This window comes from Eublepharis macularius, chromosome 1 (genome assembly GCF_028583425.1).
Source record: "Eublepharis macularius isolate TG4126 chromosome 1, MPM_Emac_v1.0, whole genome shotgun sequence".
Lineage (NCBI taxonomy): Eukaryota > Metazoa > Chordata > Lepidosauria > Squamata > Eublepharidae > Eublepharis > Eublepharis macularius.
In genome coordinates, this window is record NC_072790.1 from 154,212,181 (window position 1) to 154,236,850 (window position 24,670).

General features: G+C 42.0%; 1 protein-coding gene across 1 annotated transcript in view; it reads left to right on the plus strand.

The window, feature by feature from the left end:
• The window catches only part of FMN2 (formin 2), a 354,893-nt gene that overhangs the window by 283,187 nt on the left and 47,036 nt on the right, over positions 1 to 24,670 (plus strand). The window contains exon 15 of the mRNA XM_054972122.1: positions 8,380 to 8,472. Within this exon, the coding sequence (XP_054828097.1) occupies positions 8,380 to 8,472 (93 nt within the window). The remainder of the gene's footprint in view (positions 1 to 8,379; positions 8,473 to 24,670) is intronic.

The window sequence follows — 24,670 nt, forward strand, 5'->3', positions numbered from 1 at the left end:
TGCAAAGGTGTGGCCTCTTTCATATGTATGCCCTGTCACTATTTGAAAGAGGCCCAAGGTAGGAAATGGTTAATATATTCATAGTTACATGTGTTGCCACAGTTGTGGCAGTTGGGAAAAGTGTGAATACTATTGCAATTCTGTACATGAAGGAAGTTATCCATATATTTAAAAACAACTCTGTGTTTTTTAAGACCATAACAAAATACAAATAGAAAGAACAGTTCTTTTCCCCAGTGCAAATTAATATAAAATATATTAGAGGTTTAATTTTCTAAAGAAGAATATATCATCAATTATTAGAAAAAGTTTAAAGAAATAGAGAATGGAGAAATGCACTTCATCTTAAGATAAAGATCTGTGCTTATTATGATTTTAACAAATGGCATTTTAAACTTTCTTGAAAACCTTTTGCTGATTAAGCTGGAAACAAGCTTTTACAATAAGTTTCTTGTTTTACAGTAAGTTTCTTGAATATAGTGAAATGGCAGGAGAACATTCTGAGATACAAATAGAAATAATCCAGTTTTAGAATTCAAGGCTTGGATTCAAGTAGGGCTTTGTGACTGTTGTTCGAAGCACGTCCTGTGTATGCATAGGGTGGGTTTGACTTATTTTTTCCTTTGGGTTAGCGGCTTTCAGGCCTCCTGGGGTGCTACCTTGGTGAGAACACAATCTCTAAGGGTATTTTTCAAGTGAGACGGTATGCATGCCTGTTATCATAGGAAAGAGCTGAAGGGACCCTACACATACGTAGAGCGCAACATAAGATGCTTTGGATACTGGCACAAATGTTCTCATTGTTCTGAAGAGTATGGAAGACAACAGCTGTGATCAGCCCAAACAAACATGGTTGGTGACTTCTTGGAGTCCCATGGTCTGAACTGTTGTTTTTACATCTCCTGAGTGTGGCAGCTTTGTGAAATTTCCAAAACTTCAACATTTTGATTTTAAAAAATTACCTTCATTAGTTCCCTCACAGATTTGAAACTTGAAATTAGTGGGGTGTTCTCTTTGCTTCTGGTAAAAAATTTGCTGCTCTGTTTGAGGTGTTTTCCTTATTTTTTTATTGCTGTGGTATAAGCAAAAAATAATCATGTAAAACATTTCGGTTTCGCCTGAAGAGATAACAAAAATCTGAGACCACATAGGCTATCAAAAGCAACTGCCGCACCACAGTTCCTACACATGCTGCGAAATTGACCTAACATTGCATTTATTTAGACACTGAGCCTGGAAACACTTGCATGTATTTTTTAACTTTGTGACCATGAATGGTTGCACTGAGGTCAATAGAATTCATATAGTAATGTTGTTAAGCATGTTTACAAGTCAAACGCATATGAGATCTGAGCCTCAGCAGTTTATTGTAGCTGAGTAGATTCTATAAAGTTTAGAAACATAGTTTGCACTATGTAATTTGCATGTGTGTATATGCTTTTTAAAGGCTGCCTACATGAGTCAGATACAGCATTTTATTTACATTTAACTGGTAGTAAATCTTGTTTGACTTTTAAAAAATAAATTGTTGAGTTATTAAGATTGGGCTAAGCTAGTCCACGTTCTCTAAATTTGGGTTCCTTTAATACCAGGAGACTAGGGATGTGCGTTTCGGCTTTCTGAATGCCGAAAGAAAGCCGAAACAAAAGTGTTTCGGCTTCTTTCGGGTTAGCCGAAACGTTTAGGAGAAAGCCGAAACGTTTCGGCTAGCCGAAAGAAAAAAAGCCGAAACGTTTCGGCTTCTTTCGGCTTTCGGCTTTTTCAATGGGAAAATGCCTCCGGTGTCTTCCCGGACGTCTGGGGGAGGCATTTTCCCACCGAATCAGCCCAAAATTGGTGGGGACCTTCCTCTAACCCCTCTCTAAAAGCCCCCAAGTTTCAGACAGATTGGACTTTGGGGGGCCATGTTATGGCCCCCCAAAGCAGACCCCCCTATCCTCCCATAAGAAAGCGAAGGAGCAGCATATTGTTAGCATGCTGCTGCTCATCTTCTTCATTATTTCCTATGGGGGAAAATGAAGAAGCAGGCTTCCTTTGCCAGGGGTGGCATTTTAAATGCAAAATGCCCCCTTACCCTCAGGGGCCCTTCTCCCACCCTTCCTCCCACCCCCACCAAGGCTCAGCCTGCTCCCACTTGGGGGGGCATTTCATGGCCTCCCCAAGTAGGTGCTCTGCTCTCATCTCTACCACTGACAGCTGGGGGAGGCTTGTCTTGCCAGGGGTGGCATTTTGCATGCAAAATGCCCCCCAGCCCTCAGGGGCCCTTCTCCCACCCCTCCTCCCACCCCCCACCAAGGCTCAGCCTGCTCCCACTTGGGGGGGCTATTTCATGGCCTCCCCAAGTAGGTGCTCTCAGCCCCCAAAGTCCACCTCCTACAGCCCCACACAAAACCAATTCCCCCCCAGCTGCCACACACAGACCCAAATCCCCACATTAGCCCCTCACAGACCCAAATCCACCCCCAGCAGCCCCACACCCATAACCCCAGGAACAGGCTGGCAAAGGCCAGCCCTCTCCCTTTGTTCCCTATGCTGGGAACTTCTAAACTCTCTTTCCCTGGGCAATTCTGCACAGCCCAGGGGTGCCACAATGGTGGGCACACTTCTGAGTGCCAGCTGGTCCCTGTGAAAGAGCACCTGAACCACAGACACCCTCCCTCAAATTCCCCCACCACCTACAGAGATGCCCCATTGTTCCCTATGATGGGAACCAACTGCACAACAAAGAATAAAACACGAACAACACAAAATAAAGTTTTTTAAAAATTATTTTCTCCCTTTCAAAGTACAAGTAGCAAAGCATTATGACATTACACCAGCAGTCCCCCACACAGAAAAAATAACACAACTCACTTAACATCAGAGAATCACAAAACACGATTCCTGTCAAAAACACTTTATTTCTTGAACAGCTTTAGGTTACACAGCAGGGGAGCACACCAAAGGGCATGGCAGCAGTATCTTACACAATAATAACACAACTCACTTAACATCAGAGAATCACAAAGCACAATTCCTGTCAAAAACACTTTATTTCTTGAACAGCTTTAGGATACACAGCAGGGGGGCGCACCAAAGGGCATGATAGAAGTGTACTACACAAAATAATACAACCCACTACACCGTTTTTGACAGCAGTTGTGTTTTTGTGATTCTCTAATGTGAAGTGAGTTGTGTTATTTTTATGTAGTACACTGCTTTCATGCCCTGTTGTGCCTTCCTACTGTGTAACCTAAAGCAGTTAAGGAAATAAAGTGCTTTTGACAGCAATATTTTGGGGTGATTCTCTGATGTTAAGTGAGTTGTGTTATTTTTGTGTAAGATACTGCTGCCATGCCCTTTGGTGTGCTCCCCTGCTGTGTAACCTAAAGCTGTTCAAGAAATTAAGTGTTTTTGATAGGAATTGTGCTTTGTGATTCTCTGATGTTAAGTGAGTTGTGTTATTTTTGTGTAAGATACTGCTGCCATGCCCTTTGGTGTGCTCCCCTACTGTGTAACCTAAAGCAGTTAAGGAAATAAAGTGCTTTTGACAGCAATATTTTGGGGTGATTCTCTGATGTTAAGTGAGTTGTGTTATTTTTGTGTAAGATACTGCTGCCATGCCCTTTGGTGTGCTCCCCTGCTGTGTAACCTAAAGCTGTTCAAGAAATAAAGTGTTTTTGACAGGAATTGTGCTTTGTGATTCTCTGATGTTAAGTGAGTTGTGTTATTTTTCTGTGTGGGGGACTGCTGGTGTAATGTGTCAGAATGCTTTGCCTACTTGTACTTTGAAAGGGAGAAAATAATTTTTAAAAAACTTTATTTTGTGTTGTTCGTGTTTTATTCTTTGTTGTGCAGTTGGTTCCCATTATAGGGAACAATGGGGCATCTCTGTAGGTGGTGGGGGGATTTGAGGGAGGGTGTCTGTGGTTCAGGTGCTCTTTCACAGGGACCAGCTGGCACTCAGAAGTGTGCCCACCATTGTGGCACCCCTGGGCTGTGCAGAATTGCCCAGGGAAAGAGAGTTTAGAAGTTCCCAGCATAGGGAACAAAGGGAGAGGGCTGGCATTTGCCAGCCTGTTCCTGGGGTTATGGGTGTGGGGCTGCTGGGGGTGGATTTGGGTCTGTGAGGGGCTAATGTGGGGATTTGGGTCTGTGTGTGGCAGCTGGGGGGGAATTGGTTTTGTGTGGGGCTGTAGGAGGTGGACTTTGGGGGCTGAGAGCACCTACTTGGGGAGGCCATGAAATGCCCCCCCCAAGTGGGAGCAGGCTGAGCCTTGGTGGGGGGTGGGAGGAGGGGTGGGAGAAGGGCCCCTGAGGGCTGGGGGGCATTTTGCATGCAAAATGCCACCCCTGGCAAGACAAGCCTCCCCCAGCTGTCAGTGGTAGAGAAAAGAGCACCTACTTGGGGAGGCCATGAAATGCCCCCCCAAGTGGGAGCAGTCTGAGCCCTGGTGGGGGGTGGGAGGAAGGGTGGGAGAAGGGCCCCAGAGGGTTGGGGGGCATTTTGCATGCAAAATGCCACCCCTGGCAAGACAAGCCTCCCCCAGCTGTCAGTGGTAGAGAACAGAGCACCTACTTGGGGAGGCCATGAAATGGCCCCCCCAAGTGGGAGCAGGCTGCGCCTTGGTGGGGGGTGGGAGGAAGGGTGGGAGAAGGGCCCCAGAGGGTAAGGGGGCATTTTGCATGCAAAATGCCACCCCTGGCAAAGGAAGCCTGCTTCTTCATTTTTCCCCATAGGAAATAATGAAGAAGATGAGCAGCAGCATGCTAACAATATGCTGCTCCTTCGCTTTCTTATGGGAGGATAGGGTGACCTGCTTTGGGGGGCCATAACATGGCCCCCCAAAGTCCAATCGGTATGAAACTTGGGGGGGGGGGTTTAGAGAGGGGTTAGAGGAAGGTCCCCACCAATTTTGGGCTGATTCGGTGGGAAAATGCCTCCCCCAGACGTCCGGGAAGACGGAGGCATTTTCCCATTGAAAAAGCCGAAAGCCGAAACAAAGCCGAAACAAAGCCGAAAGCCGAAACGGCTGGCCGTTTCGGCTTTTGGCTTATTCGAAAGAGATTCTTCTTTTGGCTTTCGGCTTTAGCCGAAATTTTTTGGCTTGCACACCCCTACAGGAGACTGTAACTATTCATTTCACCTAAACATCTAATTTGATTTCATTTCACTTTAGTGGCCCTGATTCTCACTCCTCTCTTAGGCATTTTGAAATATTTTCAAAAATTTTGTTTTTGATTTTTCATATGTGGGCAGTGTGATGCACTAGTTAGAGTGCCCAGATTGTGGCATAGGAGGTACAGCAGCGTGGGGAAGTTGGCAGAATTTACCCATCTCTTTGGCAGGTTGTGGAAGAACTCTGTGACAATGTATTTCCAACTCTGTGTTGGAAATGCAATGTCTTATGTCCAGAGGAGGCAGAATATCTGCAAAGGGCAGTGGGTCTGACAGTTAGATAGATGGCAGAGTGGGATCCTTCTTTCCTCCTCCCTTCTGTCCGTCTTGCATGTCTCCAAATTGCTATTCTTAGGGTACTTCCTGCTTCCTGCTTCTTCCCGGAAGTCCCTCCTCGCTGTTTGCTGAGGTAGTTAGCATCTATTCTGTTTCTCTCCTTTCTGTCAAAGTTGTAGTTTCTGAATAAACTATCTTCATTCATTCCTTAATCAGACTCAAGATCTTTCATAAGATATATCAGAGCCTACACTGTCCAGTAGGAGTGTGAACTGGGGAGCAGGAGTCAGTTGAGATTTTGACAACTGAAAGCTTGAAATCTGTGAGTGAGAGAGAAAGGTTGAAGGTTTGATACATTTAGTGGCAGGTCCTTTAAATCCCCTTGTCTGGAAGTAAGCATAAAAGAAGTTATAATATTCCATCAGAGTTTGCTAGTATGTAGATAAGGCTGTTTCCACACGCTCTTAAAGGGATGGCCCACTCACAGAACACAGGGGGCTTTCCCCCAGGAATCCAGGTGGCTCTGTTTGCAAAAGGGCTGTGGGCCATTTGACTTCCATTTTTTTGGCATACTTTTCTTGGAATGTCCCACGGATTCCTAGAGAAAAGCCACCAGCATTCGGTGAGTGGGCTGTCCCTTTAAGAATGTGTGAAAATGGCCTAAGTTGCAACAGAGTGCTGTATTTTATGTATGAATGTAATAAGACTGCTTGAGAAAAACCCTCCCCTATACTCAAACCTGTCATCCTGCATCTCATTATCAGTTGGGGTTTATTTGAGTGTGTGTCTTTTCTCTTTAATAAATGTTGTTCATTTAAAAGTTAACAGTCTCATCCATTTTAGTTTATCTTATCCTTCAGTTTATACCCAGGCCCAGATTCTACCCCTTTGAACCATTATTCCCACTGGAGATTCCCTGGGGCAGTGGGGAAGGTGGGAGTTTTGATAGAAAATCCTCTTGGGACTATGTCTAGTCCCAGGGAACGAGCTCAAGCTGCATGGGAAAGTTATGGATCCAACCCTTTATTTCATCCTAACCTCCCTTGTTGGAATGCTGTGAGGATAAAAGGGAAGGCAAATATGTATATCACTCTGAGCTTCTTACAGAAAGAATGCAATAAAATAAATATATTTTACAAATAAAAATAAATAGCTGCGATGAGTACTTTTGAAGATGCCTGAGTAGATTTGTTTTCAAATATCTTTGTTCCATCACTACATGGGTAACTGGTCATCACAGCTGCAACTGAATGGGACTTGGGTTCATACAACTCTGCAATCTATTGTAGCTATAATTTTACCACCAATGCAAAACCTCACATTCTGTCTCTCTATAGTATTTTGCAAGTTGATGAAAACCAGTCATAGGACTTGACTTTTGCCCACCCTGAAGTTTGATCCTAGCCATCATTCTAGCAGATCCCTTCCAATAGTGCTGCTTAATCATAAAGAGTGGTTGCAGTTGAACAATGCCATCAGCTTTCTCTATCATATATTATAACCAGCTGTGAAATAGTCTACAGCTGTGTAATGCTCAGTAGTTATTTTTGTGTATGTGTGGATCTTGCATTTTGCTTGCAAATATGCAAATAAATAATTAAGGGTAAATTAGTAATAATTAAACTCCAAAATCTTGGTAGTTGCATTAAATGTATGGATTTCATTCAGTATCCTAGGAGTAATGGTTTAAGTCATTTTTTCCAAAGTATGATGTTAATTGTAATGGTTAATGATACTTGAAGCCCCCTTGTCGTCCTGTTTACCTCCTAAGACTTGCACATCTCCATTCTGCTGGTCTTTAAAGGGGTCAGTGGCCTTTACAGCATACAAGACAATAACATGTGATGAGCATAAGAAGTGTCATTTGTACAGTGCAGTTGACTGGCACAGATAACAGAGCAAGTTTAGTCTTCCTACAGACAGTTTACAAAGGCTTGGTTTACACAGGTAAGAGAATGAGTAGTAGAACACGGAGGTGGTAGAATGGACTGCAGAATGCATGTGATGGATTCCCGTTTTGAATATTCCTTTTGGATTAAAAATTCTGTGCACATAGAAAACTTGCAAAGCATGGAGAAAGCTTCTTTGCTTTCTTTGCTTGATGTGCTGGCTTATTATTTGCAGGGAGGTTTTGAATATAAGAGATATGAGTCTCCACTGATTTGGTGTGGCCCATTTTACCACCTCATTCTCTTGCATCTGTAGTACAAGCCCTTGGGAAAGGGAGCAATCCAAGCAGGTCTGCCTGGAAGTAAATTGCACTGAGTTCAATAGAACTTATTCCCACAAAAGTGTGCATAGGACTGTGGCCAAAGTGACATTTGGCTTAGGACATCATCAGCTTTTAAGAGAGAACTGTTAAGTGTACACAATTTTAAAGCAATGCTCATGGATCAACATATTTAGATAATTGTTTCTTGTTGGATGCCTGACTCTAAAAATTCACACATAAAATGTCTTTTATCAAAAAAGAAAAGGAAAAAAAATGGCTTTTATCAGCATAGCTTCAATGACATCCTGTACGATATAAGTAGGGAAACAATAATTAAATTATACAGTGTATTGGTTTCAATGGCATATTATTGGGTTGCAGTGACATGGAGGAGTTCATTGTCAGAAGCAACATCTTAGAGTGACATATATGTGAGTCAGTCTGGGTCTATCTACTGACAGTTTCTGAATCTTATAGTAGCTCTTTTTTTAATATATCACAGTAGCTCAATTGGAGATCTTGGCTGTTTATGATATTCACGATGACTTCAACTGGATCAAACCAGGTATCAGAGTTGTTTAACTTTGTTATCTGGCAAAGCAGTCAGTTCATCCACTCCTAAAAGCTTGCTCAGATGAGTAATTCATCGGATCCATCTGTAAGTGTAAAGAGTTGGGGCAGAAACTTGTTTGCAATAAATGTATTCTAATTTGATGTGTTACTTCAATTTCAGCATGTGAGACAGAAGCTGGCAAAGTTTGCCAGTTATCTTTAGAAGAGCACATCCAGCCTTTTAAAGACAACATGGAGAAATTCATTAGTCAAGGTAACCATTTAATTCTTCTAGGCTTCATCAAAAGGCTATAAAAACAATATTTAAATGTTGTGAGTAAAGTCTGTTTTTATTTGGAATTATGGTGTAGGTTAATTGAACTAGTCTATCATTTCAGATGAGCTCTACCTGTTTTCTCTATTTTGTTTTGAGTAATAGTAGAGGCAATTGGTGTTGGCTTTTAAAGACACGGTGATTCTTCTCAAAGTTCTAATAGATATGATTTGTACAGAACATCTGACTTATTTCATTTATGCATTACTTTGTGTCCAGGGACAACCTCCTTGGACTTGGCGTCCTCAGTGTCCCCCACCCACACTCGCTTCCCTGTGTCCAGCCACCGGTGCCACCTTCCACTCACTCACAGACTCCAAAGGAGAGTCTCTTTGCAGAGTCACCTCTCCTGAGAGAGTCCAGCCCACCATGGTCACTGCCAATACCACTGCAAGCCCCAGAGCTGCCGAGCATGACCTGCATGAGGCAGCCATGCCCCCTAGTCCTGCAGAAGTCTTGCTGCTATGTCACATGGCTTTCCTGTGGCCTAGAGGAGACCTGGGGTGAATTTCAGCAGCCAGCACCAACCCTGGCCTCAGAGGAGGCATGGAGCTGGGAGAGTGGGAAGGGATTAAGCTCTAAGCTCCTCACAAGGAGGCTGCCCAATCCTCCTGAGGCTCGGACATCTCCTGATGAGTCCACGTAGGGGCAGGGCTTCCCCCAGGTGCTCTTGTAACCCCTGACACTACGATTGGCCCATGCTCTGGGAGTGACCTGAGGGGAGGGAGTGTACAGAACATGTACAGAACATATGGTTTATTTCATTTACGCATTACTTTGTGTCCAGGGACAGCCTCCTTGGACTTGGTGTCCTCAGTGTTGGGACTGGCATGAAATTGACTTGTTCCAGTCTGTTTCTTGGTTCAGCTCAGGCTTTGTGTCCGATAGAAGCCTCTAAAGTCATCATACTGCAGTTTCAGAGCTGGGATTGAACTACACAGGTGCAGTGAGGTCCTAGCTGCATCATTCTAGCAAAAGACCTTGGGTGAGAGTAGGTGCACTGTCCTTGATTGGCTATTTGGGATCAGGCCAATTGCTACAGTTTTGTATAAGTTAAGTTAATGAGGGGCCCCACAGAATGCACGCTGTAAGGAGAGATCCCAAGACCTCCCGCGGTAGGAATAGACAGTAAGCAAAACAATGTACAATTAAAGTGCACTGTGCAAAACCAGTATATTACTCAGTGAACACTCAAATACCATTGGAATATTAAAGTGCAAGGTGCAATAAGTCAATAAATACAATAATGAATAGACTAATAAATACAGCAAGTTCACATCCAACAAGTATAATACCTTTTAGTTGAACCCAAACAAAATTGCTTGTATATTTTTGATTGCCTGCCTGCAATCAATAAATACAGCAAGTTCACATCCAACAAGAAGTATAACACTTTTTAGTTGAACCCAAATGGAATTGCTTGTATATTTTTGATTGCCTGCTTGCAATCAAAAACATACAAGCAATTTCGTTTGGGTTCAACTAAAAAGTTTACAAGATAGACTTATCTGAGATTTCCAAGTCTCTTATTACTATTGTTTCATATTTATTGTTAAGCCTTCTGAGCTCTTTAAGTAGTTATTCTTTTGCAATATCCCTTGGTGAAATGATCCTATAGTGGACTTATACTATACTATTATACTTGTTGGATGTGAACTTGCTGTATTTATTAGTCTATTTATTATTGTACTTGTTGACTTATTGCACCTTGCACTTTAATATTTCAATGGTATTTGACAGTTTACTACGCAATATACTGGTGGTGCACTTTAATTGTACATTGTTTTGCTTACAGGTTTGTATAAAACAAGGGTCCTCATTCAAGTTTGCCCCCCCCCCCGGACCCGTATTGCTTTTGGCCTCAATATAGTTGCTGAAGGATTTCTGTTACCTGCTTCTGTGCTCTGAATCTGCTCACCAGGATTGTTGCCAGCTCAGGGTTTGTATCTCGGATTTTGAGATTTTTGAACCTTGTTTGGACTCTTGGTTTAGCCTGAAAGGTAACCTCGGGCTGGGAGACTGAACATCTGTTTATTTATTATTTTATTTATTTTTTATTTTATCGTATTTATATTCCGCCCTCCCCGCAAACAGGCTCAGGGCGGATAACAACATTAAAACATTTAAAACATTTCATTAAACACTAAACATAAAACATTAAAAACATTGTATAAAGATATTAAAAATAGCAGCACGCTTTTCTTGGTGGCAGCAATATTGTTGATTGCAGGAAGTGTTTAAGTGTTTTAGTTTAGTTACCTAGTTATCTAGTATTTATTATTTTCCTCTCTGTTGCCACAGTTGTATATCTGCACTTCTGCACTTCAGTTAATAAAGTCTTCGGAGTAGAATCTTGTGTGCTGTTTGGGAATTTGCAAACTTCAATCTGAATCCAGTATTTTGGCCCATTTTGACAACAGTAGTGTAACTCAATTTGCAAAGTGGTCTACCTTGCAGGGTTGACTTCCTGTTTAAAACCTGGGAAGGCTGAGAACTTGCCTCTCTGTTCCACAGTTAAGGTTTAGTCAAGAGAGGCTGGTGGCAGCTCATTCTCCTGGAAGTGGGGGTTCACTCCCAGTTTTGAGTGTTTTGCTCTGGACCTTCCACTCAGCTGTCCTTGTTAGAGATAGGGAGAGGATAAATCAAGCTTTCCATGACAGGCCAGTGAGGAAGTAGAAAAGCTGGTACATAGACCAGAGAGAGCTGCAGCTGGGTATCCCTCTTCAGGGGAAGCAATGGAGGGGTGATGTAACCCAGCTCTGTTCTCCCCAGTTCTGAGGCACTCAAATTACACAGGTAATTCAAGTATATTTTGTAATTTGAGTGTATTGCAAGTGTAATTTAAGTGTATTTTGTCTCATGTGGTTTGACCTTCAGAAACAAAATCTATGGAATCCCACAGAAACAAAAGTGGATCAGAGCTCATTTCCATGATGTATGTCAGGCTTCCTGGCCAGTGGTGGGAGTCTGGTCCCCTGGAGCCATAGCTATGAATGTTTTTGTGTTTTGATACTGCAAGAGCACACTATTTATGTGATTGTTTGCTAGTTCAGGTCTTATACTTTGAAATAAAAGAAATGCTGTAAATAAATAAATAAATAAATAAATAAATAAATAAATAAATAAATAAATAAATAAATAAATAAATAAATAAATAAATAAATAAATAAATAAATAAATAAATAAATAAATAAATAAATAAATAAATAAATAAATGCTGTTGAACCGTTTCACTGAAAGGGAACCTTTAAACAAGTCCTAGATATTTAAAAAGTTCTAGATATTTTCATAGAATCATAGAATTATAGAGTTGGAAGGGGCCATACAGACCATCTAGTCCAACCCCCTGCCCAGTGCAGGATCAGCCTAAAGCATCCCTGACAAGTATTCATCCAGCCTCTTCTTGAAAACTGCCAGTGAGGGGGAGCTCACCACCTCCCTAGGCAGCAGATTCCACTTTTGAACTACTCTGACCGTAAAAAAGTTTTTCCTAATATCCAGCCAGTACCTTTATGCATGTAATATAAGCTCATTGCTTCAGGTCCTACCCTCTGCTGCCAACTGGAACAGCTCCTTGCCCTCCTCCAAATGACAGCCTTTCAGATATTTAAAGAGAGCAATCATGTCCCTCCTCAACCTCCTCTTCTCCAAACTAAACATTCCCAAGGCCCTCAGCCTTTCCTCGTAGGGCTCAGTCTCCAGACCCCTGATTATTCTTGTCGCTCTCCTCTGCACCCTCTCGATTTTGTCCACATCCTTTTTGAACTGAGGCCTCCAGAACTGCACACAATACTCCAGGTGTGGCCTGACTAAGGCAGTATAGAGAGGCTATGACCTCCTGCGATTTCGATGCTATGGCCTCTTTGAACCCAAGACTGAATTAGCCTTTTTTGCCACTGCATCACACTGACTGCTCATATTTAGTTTACAGTCCACTCTTACCCTAAGATCCCTTTCACATATACTACTGCCCAGAAGTGTATCCCCCATCCAGTATTTGTGCTTCCCATTTTTGTGTTCCAGATGTAATACTGTGCACTTGTCTTTGTTGAATTGCATCCTATTCACAGCTGCCCACTTCTCCAGAGTATTCAGGTCTTGTAGAATTTTAATTCTATCTTCTTGGGTGTTTGCTACTCCTCCCAATTTGGTATCATCAGCAAATTTAATGAGCAGCCCTTCCACTCCTTCATCCAGATCATTGATAAAAATATTGAAAAGTACCAGGCCCAAAACCGAGCCCTGTGGCACCCCATTGGACACCGCCCTCCAATCTGATGAAATGCCGTTGACCACCACTCTTTCAGAACTCTTGGGTGCACCCCATCCGGCCCAGGGGATTTGTATTCATCCAGTGCAGCCAGATGCCTCTCCACAACCTCTCTGTCAATGTCAATTAGCCACTCAGGTGTCCTGCCACATTTTCTACTATCTCTAGATGTGCCTGAGTTCTTCAGGAAGAAAACAGAGGCAAAAAAGTCATTAAGCCCATCTGCTTTTTTTTTTGTAGAGAAATACATCCTATTAACTTTTCAGCCTTCCGCATATTATTACATTAAAGGTGAAACTATACACTCTCTTGACATATTTGAGATTTGAGTCTGGTAGCACCTTAAAGACCAACAAGATTTTCAGGGTATAAGCTTTTAAGGGTCAAAGGGTATCTGACAAAGGGAGCTTAGACTCTTGAAAGCATATACATAGAAAATCTTGTTGGTCTTTAAGGTGCTACAGGATTCAAATCTTGCTTTTCTGCTGCAGACCAACATGGCTATCCACCTGAAACTAGGCAAATATATGCAATCCCATGTTTTCTGTGATAATGTGAATGTAGGAAGGTACTTGTAATCAAAGGAAGAATCAAAGTAAATTGTACCTCACATTCTCCCTTGCTAAGCTGTTTATCACAAGCCAGGATTACTCTGGAGCCTGGTGTGAGGCCCCGCCCCACCGGCCGTGCCCTCCCCTCGTCCTGCTGTCCTTCAGGTTGCCACCAGGGGGCGGTCGAGGGTGCTCCCTCCGCCTCAGACTGGGTGGGGGCAGTGGTTCAGGCACCAGGGTCTGCCTCCCGCCTGCTGTCCTGGAGTCTCTCTCTCTCTCTCTGGTCCGTCCTCCAGTCAGCTCTTTCCTCCCCGGCATCACCGGGAGCTTCCCTCTTATAGTTCCCCTTGGTTCCACCCCTGGCTCCTGTACCAATCCCCTCCCCTGATCCTGCCACTCCCGACCTGAGTACCTGGCTTCCCACTCCCCATTGGGTCAGGCGTCCTTCTGTCATCCCCTTGGTGCCCGCCCTTCCCTCTGGTACTTGTTCCTCCCCCTCCCGTCCCCAGCCAATCCCTTGCCAGTGCCACCCAGCCCTCGCTGGCTTCTTAGACTGGGGAGCCCTCCCAGGAGCCATCCAGCCAATCCCGGGCTGGGATGGCTCGTTGGGCGACCCACCCCCCGGCCTCTCCTCCCAGGCCCTCCCCCTGCCGGCGTTCAGCCGCGCTCGCCCTTGGGCCGCCGCCCAGGGCATCTGCGGCGGCGGCAGCACCGCCGGCTGCGCCACGCCGCTCCTGGCTAGCAGCCCTGCTGCCGCTGTTGTGTTGGGCGTCTGGGCCGGGCCCGGTTGCTCCGCTGCTGCGAGCGGCTGCGGTGGTGTTGGTGGTGGCGCTGGCGGGCCTTTCCGCTCCCGCTCCGGCGGCCTCCTCCGCGGCGGTGGGCCCGCCCATCCCGGCGGCAGCGCGTCGGGGAACCTTCGGTGGGAGGCCGTCTTCGGGCCCGTCGTCGGGGGCCCCTCGGTGAGTGGGGGTCGCTGGCGGGGGTGTTGCGGGTGGCGGTCAGGCCCCGGGGGGCCTAGCGGGGGGGGGGGTCAGGTGAGCCCAGTCCGGGGCAGGAGAGGCCTGCCCCGGACACCTGGCTTTGGAAAGCAATTGATTAAAAATAACCAAGAGATCTTAGGGGTGATCACAAAATTCTCTGCTCTTGAATTTCTGTGCTGAATTTGAGTTAACAACAACAACAACAACAACAACAACAACAACAACTGCACTTATATACCGCTCTCTAGACAGATTAATGCCTCCCTCAGAGTGGTAAACAAGTTATTGTATCCCCATAATACAGCTGGGTAGCTGGGGCTGAGAGGAGCAGCTGGCCCAAGGCCACCTACTGAGCTCAGGGCAATAGTGGGATTCAAACCAGTAGAGTGTCAGCACTCGTAGCTGAACCATTTAACCACTTTGCTGCAGCACACTTACTGTCATAGTACATCCAAAACAGGCCTGATTGCATTTTTAATCTATTCATGCCCTGAAAATGATTGTTTAATTCATATTTACATAAGAAGCTTTGCCTTCACATTGTCTACAGTACTAGAATGCAGCCAGGGTTGTGCAGCCAGGGCAACAAAAACAGATTTTTGCATACAACTTATTTATTTTAGATATATTTACTTAAATGGAGATCCAAATCACTATCACACACACGCATAAATATAAAAGGCTTTGAATGTGATAGTCATGATCTTGAATTGAGCCTGGTAACTGATGAGTAGAGATGGGCATGAACAGCAATACGAACCAAAAAAAGCCACAAACAGCCCAATCTCCTGTTTGCGAACAAGCTGTTCATGAGGCCCAATTTTAAACGAACAGGTGGTCCTTGCAAGCATTCATTGCTGTTCGTCGCTGTTCGTCAAGTCAGACAGTCTGGCACCTGAAATCAATTTCCTTGGCAACTTAGGCAGGGATTGCCTGAACTCTGTCTGAACTCCTGCTGTTGCCCTGGAAACCCCAATCTAAGCCAAATTTAGCTTGATAGGCAGGTCTTCCTTTCAAGTGTGGAGTTTCAGATTTGTTACAAGGGAGGCTCTGGTTTTGCAGACAGTGGAGAGGCAGTTGCTGCTGGCATTTTGATAGAGAGAGTGCATTGGAGCTTGAATTTCCTTTGTGTGTGGTGGGATAGGGATCTACCCCTTCAAGTTCCAGGGCTGCTGCCAGGCTCTGGGCCAAGCTATTATTTATTATTGGTACCTTTCCTGCTGCCTGCTCAGGTAAGGTTTCTGGGAGTGGTGTGGTAGGGATCTTGACTTGGATGATGGCTGGAGGACAGCCTGCCGGCCCCCATGAACAGCCAACTACAAACATGTTTGTGAATAGGGCAATGTTCGTGGTTGTTCTTGAGTCCCTGTTCGTGGATGACAACGAACAATGAACATCATGTTCATTTTTTTTCAGTTCATGCCCATCTCTACTGATGAGTAGCCAATGGAGTAACTGCCATACGGGGGTAATAGGCATGTTTCATCTAGCTCCTGAAAGTAAATGAGCTGCAGCAATTTTCACCAGCTGGAGTCTCCAAGTTGACTCTGGAGGGAGACCTATGTAGAGTGAATTACAGAGGATGATGTATGACTGCAACAGGCAAGAATTTGTCACACCTGTTAGCAATGTAATATATGTGACTGCCTTGAGTTTAATGAGATAAGGCAGGTTAGAAATATTTTAAATGAATACATTTAGTTTTAGATGAAACAACAAAAACATTCTGAATAGTACATCAATACAAACAGTACATTTCTAAAATATATATCAGGATTACTTATGTGTAGGTAATCAGACAAATTATGTCAGATTAGAGCCAGAGAAGGGTCAAGCACTTCCTTCCTGTCTGATGCTTCTCCCTAGCAAGTGTCTTTCCTGTCCTTGCCTTTGCTTTTTGAGGAAAACACACAGGGTTGCTAACCTCCAGGTGGGCCAGGAGTTCTGGAATTGAAACTACAGAGATCGGTCCCTCTGGAGAAAATGGCAGCTCTATCTCTAACATCCCCTATGAGATCCCTTTCCAAACTCCACTCTCCACAGGCACAGCCCCCAAATCTCCAGGAATTTCCCAAGCCCTACACAATGGGTAACCCTGTATTTTGTTCATACCCTTTAGGTCATAACTCAACAAGCATGAGGTAGAGAGGAGGTAGAGAGGAAAATCCGTTTGGTTGAGTTCCAAACTAACGTTAAAATATTTTACCATACAAATCCTTTGTGTTTATTTGGCTAGACTGAACACAGACTTGAAAGAGTTCTTACAGGATTTCTCTTTCCAGCTTACTTTTTGACAGGCTTTTGATCTCAGTATTTTTTCTAAAAGCTTTTTGTTGTTTACACAGACATAATCGATGAGTTTTTTCAGCTAGACTGCACACACAAAGATCATTTAGAAAAACAGAAGGACTACTTTTGGCAGCTTTTGAGGATGTGTCTGTTTATATAGGGTGTGTTCTGGGGAAAGTAAAATGGAATTTTAAAACATTTTCTGAAGTTTAATTTCTTGAAACTAAAGTTGTTCAAGTAAGTTATTCTTTTAGTATACAATTTATGGATTAAACGTTCCTTTTTCAATCAAGCTCAATATCTGAGGAGTTTCTTCGGGAAAGAAAGATCTTCCCAACATGTTAGAAGCTGTCTGATCCACATGGCCACCTAATGCCCCACAGATTTGGTGTGCAGTGAATGTTCCAAAACTCAGCCAATAGCCTCTGACTTCCAAGTGTTTAGCACAGGCATTGACCCCCCACACACACACACACACCACACAGCACATAGATCAAATATTTCAACATCAGGCCCCTCTTTGCTCCTGGTCTCTTAGATCTTACTCCAGCTGGGGTTGGTTTTTGCCCCATCTTAGAGCTCAGTCAATATCTAGCCACTGCTTCTCTGCTGCTAGAGAGACCCATTTCTGGCATGCAGATCCAGTAGGTGATTGTGGCTCTGCATGAAGTATATAAAACCCTTTTGCATAAGGCACCATTTTGAAGGAAGGAGTTTTTAGTGTCCTCCTCAAGCTTGCTGTGGAGGAGGGATTGATTATCTGAACTACTTGCAGTTTCTTCTGATGATAAGCAGTACTGGTGGCACAGGGAGAAGGGAAACTTTGGATGGAACTGCATGTTATTTATAATGCCATGATTGTTTTCCCCAGGTTTTTAAAAAATCAAATAAAGCCATAGGGACTGCATTTTACAGAGGAGGGCTGGTTTATGGCGAGCAACTTCTGCCCCCCCCCCCCGGGAAATTGTACAAGTCATTATAAATTTTTCACAGTGATTGTATAAGCACCTTTCTGGTAGTGATTTTCAGTGAGAGGAAGTGTGAGAGAGAAAAATAAAGGACCCCCTTTCCCTCATGGCAGTGTTTGTCTATAAAACACAGGCCCTATAAGTTGTACTCTTTTAAAAAGAAAATGGTCAGGAGGGGGGGGGGAAACATAATTAGACACCTTTCTGTGCCATTCCATGCTGTGCTTGGCTCCCTGAAGTCCCTGGCAGACATTCTGGGAAGAGTGACAGAAAGAAGTAGAATTGTATCGATCAGCAGGATTTATCTCTGCTGAAGTGGGACTCTTCTTAAGTTGCTGTGCTTCTTGGGACCTTGTCCTAAACTTACTTTACTTTTCTGGAAATCACTTGCAAAGTAACTTCATACTACTTTCCCCATCTCCAATATAAAATGCAGGAATCTCACATAATTTAACACTGAACAAATTTGTATTTTATTTTTATTTTAATATATAGTATCACTGAGCAATTTAATTCAGGACTATGTAATAAATTATGAAAAGGCAAGCCCGTATTTGCCCTTGAATCTCCTACAGCCTCCACCCTGTTCCTCTTCCTCCATTTAGGCCTGGTAACCTACCAAGGGCTGCCAGGTCCCCTGATTGGGGGGGATGCTCTGATCCCACCCTCCGCCCCCATCACCACTCACCTGGCTGGCAGGGGGAAAGGGTGGAAGAACAAGTTTCCTTTGCATGCTCCTGGTGCAGCGTGATGATGCCACTCCCGGAATTGTCAATAAGGTAAGTGCTCCCCCCCCCCAGGAGGGTAAGGGGACCTGGAAACCCTAAACCCACCTCACAAGGAATTGGAATATATTTGAGGTCCTTCTGACCACAGTTAGGGAATCACTGGACCAGGTGTAGGCAACTTTTCTGTCCCAAGGGCAAAAACAATGCAATGTCTATCTGTGAAGGTGGGCGTGGGGGCTGGGTGAGGATTGTACTTGGCCAAACATGCTTGGAACAATCCTAGCCCCGATGGCACTCCCAGCATTCCAAGGTTTCTCTTTGGGCTTGAATTGTGTCTGTGGAGCTGTCAGAAGTGATAATGGGTATAAGTCATGCCAGTTCCTTTCCCGCTTACTGCTGGCCCCAGCAGTGCTGCCAATGTCAGGACGGAGGTCTAGAGTTTTGCCAAGCAAAATGTTGAATTTTGTTTTGCAATTACTAGATAGTGACCAGTGTAATCAAAATCATAGGCCCATGATTGCAGCTGAAGATATGACTGCAAAAATTTGCTCTGGGAGATGTTTTGAGACCTACTTGAACTGTAAACAGCAGATTTACCCCCCAAAATAGAAACAGGAGTTGTAGGTGGGCACTCTGTTTATAGCAGCCATTTTAATTTAAAATGTATTTAATTTTTCCATCTTTTATTTAAGTCAATAAAGAATATATTATTAGATTCAGGACAATTTATAAGCTGTATGTATATTTAAATGTATCTTTAGTGGTAGTGTTAACTGAAAGCAAACATTAAAAGAACAGCAAAGCTGGGATCCTTTATTCTGTTGGTGGATGAGTTTTGTTATCATCTTCCACATGTTTTAGTATATCAGTTTGCAAAAAAGTTGTATTGTGTGCTCTCATTTTAGTGTCACATTTAGTGTCCATTTATAGGCACACTTACTCCCTTCCTCCCTTCCTCTATAAAGCTGATCTTTCAGCAAGGAGATATTCCTTTCATTCTGCAGCAATGTTCATTTTTGCTGTGATTTAACAAAAGTAAATGTAATCAGATTGTTATTACCTGGAATGTCTCAAGATTGGTCTGGAAATGCTATGGTTGTTTGCTTTTTTTGTTCATGCCAGGAATATTTTCTTGCAGGGCTTCTGTATTTCTTATACACATACAACATATTAGGGAACCTACTTTTATGGCAAGATCAGCAATAAATCAACACCAACACTTTTTAACATTTAACATTGGAGAGCCAGTGTGGTATAGTAGGTTAGAGTGTTGGACTAGAATCTGGGAGACCCAGGTTCAAATTCTCACTCTGGAACTGGCTGGGTGACTGTTTTGTTATTCTCTCAGTCTAGCAAGGGTTGATGTGGGGATAAAAATGGTGCGGAGGAGACTGATGTAAGCCACTTTTTGTACCCATTGCGGAAAAAAGTGGGGTATAAAAATCTTTATTACAGTCAAACACTTTGAATATGGCACTAATCAGTCAGAGGACATGGACAGCCACTACCACTCAGAGTAGACCATATTACCAATGATTTAACTCAGGCAGCTTCATGTGTTTATTTCTACCTAAATGCTAAATAACTTGTAGACCAATATTATCCTCCCACCTTTTCCAGCAGTCTCCTGAGGATATTTTTTAAAGCATTTTCTGTAGTGTAAAAAACCCCTTAATTTGTGTTTGACCACTTCAGATCAAATTCATGTGTTGGTGAAATCTGGTGTTGAGTTACATTAATGTATAAAATAAAAATAATTTAGATGATACAATAGTGAAATCCTGTGCAAAGATACACCCTTCTAATTTCAGTGCAGTCAATGGGCTTAGAAAGATGTCACTCTGAATAGGATTGCATAGCGTATATATTAAGTGTTAAGAAAGAATTGTTTGAAGTGGAAACTGAATTAAAATAGAAAAATAACTGATTTTTGTAGCATAGAACTTTGTTATTACTTTAAAAATTCTGCCAGTTTGCCTTTAAGTCCGTTCTACCCCCTAATATTGTGCTTGTATGGCATTCAATTTTATTCCACCTTGAAAAAAAATTTTTTTAAAAAATTCATAACCAATCTAACAGATTAATCAAAACATATATTAGAATAGATATTAGAAAACATAAGTGGTCTATACTGAATTTATATAACAATCATAACATTTACTACATTAAATTTAGCCATACTAGAAAGTCACATTTGGTGCTGAAACATCATTGAAACCAAGAGAACAACAACTCAAGGAGGCAAAACCGGAAAACATATGTCAATTTCACTATAATTCTTCGGAAATCATATTTAAGTTCTAACACAAAATCATTCTTAATAATTCACAATGGAAAGTCCGTATAAAGTCACTAGTAATTAATTGTTTTATTTATGGGTTGTCTTGGCGTAGATGTTTGAAATTTCCTTGGCGTTTTTTGGCAGAGCCGCTTGTAGGTTCCTGCTTCACAGTAGCTAAGATAGGCTGTGGTGGTCTTAAAGGTAGTCGGCTACAAGCCTGCTGGCTAAATACATTTAGCTCGTTTCGAAGAAATCTTCATCCAGCCAACATTTCTACAATTAATTCATTTACTCTCCTACAATTCTATCAGCCTAATAAAGATCAAAATGCAAAATACAACAGACTTACAGTTTGTTTCCTTCAACGTCATTTCACCAGATACTTTCTCAACCATTTCAATTATCGGTGTGGGGTGCACTGCTTAAGGTAATTTGGTATTTATCTTCAGATTCATTAACAGAGAACAGATTTTTAAAGTGACCATTGCAGCAATCAACCTGTCTAGTTATATAGTTACTACGGTGCCCGCATGAAAAGACCATGTTCAATACATTAATAAATACATTCAATATATAATACATTTCATTTTGTATAAAAATACATATATCATAGGTGGAAAAATACTTTTCATGGAAATATACAAAAATATTATTACACAAATATATAGGAACTCTTGAAAGACCATTGATGTTATAAAAATACCAAAAAGTCAATTTCATTATTGAGTCCTTTTGGGACAAGGATATTCATTCTAAAAATTCATTTTGCTTCTGACTGTAGTAAGATTTTATTGTTATTGGTAAATTGATTCATAACTTCAAAGACAGAAATTTTAAATTCTCTTTCATGTCTATGATGTAACTCAAAGTGCTGCATTACAGGAGCCTCTCTATTATTAGTACATATTTTAGAGAGATGCTCTTGTATTTGGGTACGAATTGGGCGGGTGGTACTTCCGATGTACATTAAACTGCAAGTGCACTTGAGAATAAATATAACATGAGACGTGGAACATGTCGAAAAGTTCTTAGAGTAAAGAGGGAGACCTGTTTGAGGATATTCGAAAGATTTCAAATCAGTGCTTAAAGAGCAAACATTGCAATGGCCACATGGAAAGTGACTCGTTGGTAAGTTCTTTTGTATATCTTGGGATTTTAAATCTGAGCTTATCAATAGATCTTTTAAGCTGCTTGTTCATCTGAATCCTATTTTGGGTGAAATCCTGCATCCTGGTAAGCCTTGGACAATATGCCAATTTTTCTTAATAATCTGTGTTATTTCTCCTGAAAGTGGGGAGAAATCCAGTGCCCAAGAAACTTGATTATCATTAATTGGGTTATGGTACTTATATTGTAGTAAGGATCGCCTGGGTATGCTGTTTGCCCTTTCTCTTGCTCGTTGAATAACTTGAACTGGGTAACCTCTAGTTCTAAAAGATGTACTCAATTTATCAGCCTCTCTCATATAATCATCATGTGAAGAAGCATTCCTTTTTATTCTGAGGAATTGGCTATAAGGTATGTTCTGCTTTAAGTTAGTTCTATGAAATGAACTATATTCTAAGTAGGCACTTCTATCTGTATTTTTACGGTAAGGTCTTACTCCTAATTTAGTGGGTGTTTGTTTATAAACCACTACGTCCAGGAGTGTAATGTAATAAGAATTACCTTGATATGTAAATTAAATATATGGGTCTACTGAATTCATCCATTCTACAAGTCTGTGTGCACTCTCCTCACTTTTCAGGACCACAAAAATGTCATCAATATATCGCTTTAAGCATATTAATTTGTCCAAAAAAAGGATTAACAGTACTGTTTAAGAAGTGTTTCTTTTCTAAGTCTGCCATATATAATATGGTAACACTAGGGACCATGGGGCACCCCATAGCCACGCCTCTTACTTGGGAATAATATTGCTGCTGGAACCTGAAGTAATTTCATTGTAAAATTAGATCAAGAAGATTAAGTAGAAATGGGGTGTGTGGCGAATCTATAGATCTTGGGTCTAGAGTGATTTCGATAACTTGTCTGGCTTCTGAATGCGGTATAGAGGTATATAGAGATTGTACATCAAGTGTCATTAAATAACCCCCCTCAGGTATGTTTAAGTTTTCCACAAAATTAATGAAAGCTATAGTGTCTTTAATATAAGAGTCCACCTTGTTAACATAGGGCTGTAATATGTTATCTAGAAAAATTACTAGAAGTTCCAAAATCGAGTTAGTGGCAGAGACAATTGATCTTCCAGGAGGAGGAGTGATGCCTTTATGAATTTTTAAATGACACTTGATGTACAATCTCTATATACCCTTTATATATTTTGCATTTTGATCTTTATTAGGCTGATAGAATTGTAGGAGAGTAAATGAACTGTTATTAATTGTAGAAATGTTGGCTGGATGAAGATTTCTTCGAAACGAGCTAAATGTATTTAGCCAGCAGGCTCGTAGCCGACTACATTTAAGACCGCCACAGCCTATCTTAGCTACTGTGAAGCAGGAACCTACAAGTGGCTCTGCCAAAAAACGCCAAGGAAATTTCGAACATCTACGCCAAGACAACCCATAAATAAAACAATTAATTACTAGTGACTTTATACGGACTTTCCATTGTGAATTATTAAGAATGATTTTGTGTTAGAACTTATGTATGATTTCCGAAGAATTATAGTGAAATTGACATATGTTTTCCGGTTTTGCCTCCTTGAGTTGTTGCTCTCTTGGTTTCACTGGTTATTAGGAGGTTTCCCTCTACATGGCTGCTGAAACATTATTTACAAACCATACCATTGTCCGCCAAAGTTCTTTCAAAGATGATGATGTAAGAAGTACAATCACATGCATTTGTTTCCATGCTTTATGAACCATTCAGTTTAGATGGGGCATTAGCAGTGCCCAGCATTCAGCTTCTGTTGTTCTTGCTATTATTAGTAAATTTAATATTGCTTATTATAAATTTTCTGGGGCTATTTACTTAATAGTGATTCTAAACAGTGTTACGCCAGTCTAAGTCCATTGACTTTAATGGCTTTATGAGTATGTAGCTCTGTTTAAGATTGCATTGTAAGTGACCCATCTTCTGTGTTTGTTTTCTTTCAGTGGCAAAACCAGTTTTTTCATACACAGTTTTTTCATACGCACACCCCTACTAAGGAATGATGCCTTTTATTAGTTTCTTCCCTTTCTCCCAAAACAAGAATTCTTGATGCTATTCTTCCAGTCTTCCAATAATTATTTATTTATGGAAGAACTTGAGCACAAGTGAATATAAATTGATTTAAATGCTTCATTATTTGTTGCCTGTTGCCTCATGATTACGTGCATATGTGAATGACCATCACAGATTAATTACCATCGATAGCACATTCCTGTCTGTCTGTCTGTCTGTCTGTCTGTCTGTCTGTCTGTCTGTCTGTCACATTTTAATCTTTCCCTTCTTCCCCTTCTTCCAAGAAATTCAGGGCAACGTATGTGATTCTCCTCTCTTTCATTTATATATATGGTGGTGGTGGAAAGTGCTGTCAAGTCATAGCTGACTTATGGTGCCCCCCCTCCTATCCCCATTGGGATTTTCAAAGCAAAAGACTAACAGAGCCAGTTTACCATTGCCTGCCTCTGTAACCCTGATCTTCTTTGGAGGTCTCCCATCCAATTACTAACCAAGGTGACTCTGTTTAGCTTCTGTCATGTGACTGGGCTTGCCTGGGCTATACAGATAATGGTTTAAATTTATAGTCAGAGAGAGAAATTTTCTTTAAAAATGTCTCTAGTAAGTGTCTATAAGATCTTGCAGCTACACATCCTTAAATTAATAGATATTAAAACAGAGCACAGTAAAAGTCTTGAGCAGTTGATCAGAAGCCTTTTGCATGAGAATATTCTTTATCTCTACTGAGCTAATTTGTACAACCACTCCTCTGATATTGTTGGCTGCATCTTGTTTTTTGGCATAGAGGGTGTTCTTCCTTGTACAACTTCTTCCTGAAGAAACCTCTGTATAATTCAACATTTTCAGGTCAAGGCCAAGTGCACAATTTGAGTGCACATTTGTAGTGGTAGCTGGGGCTCT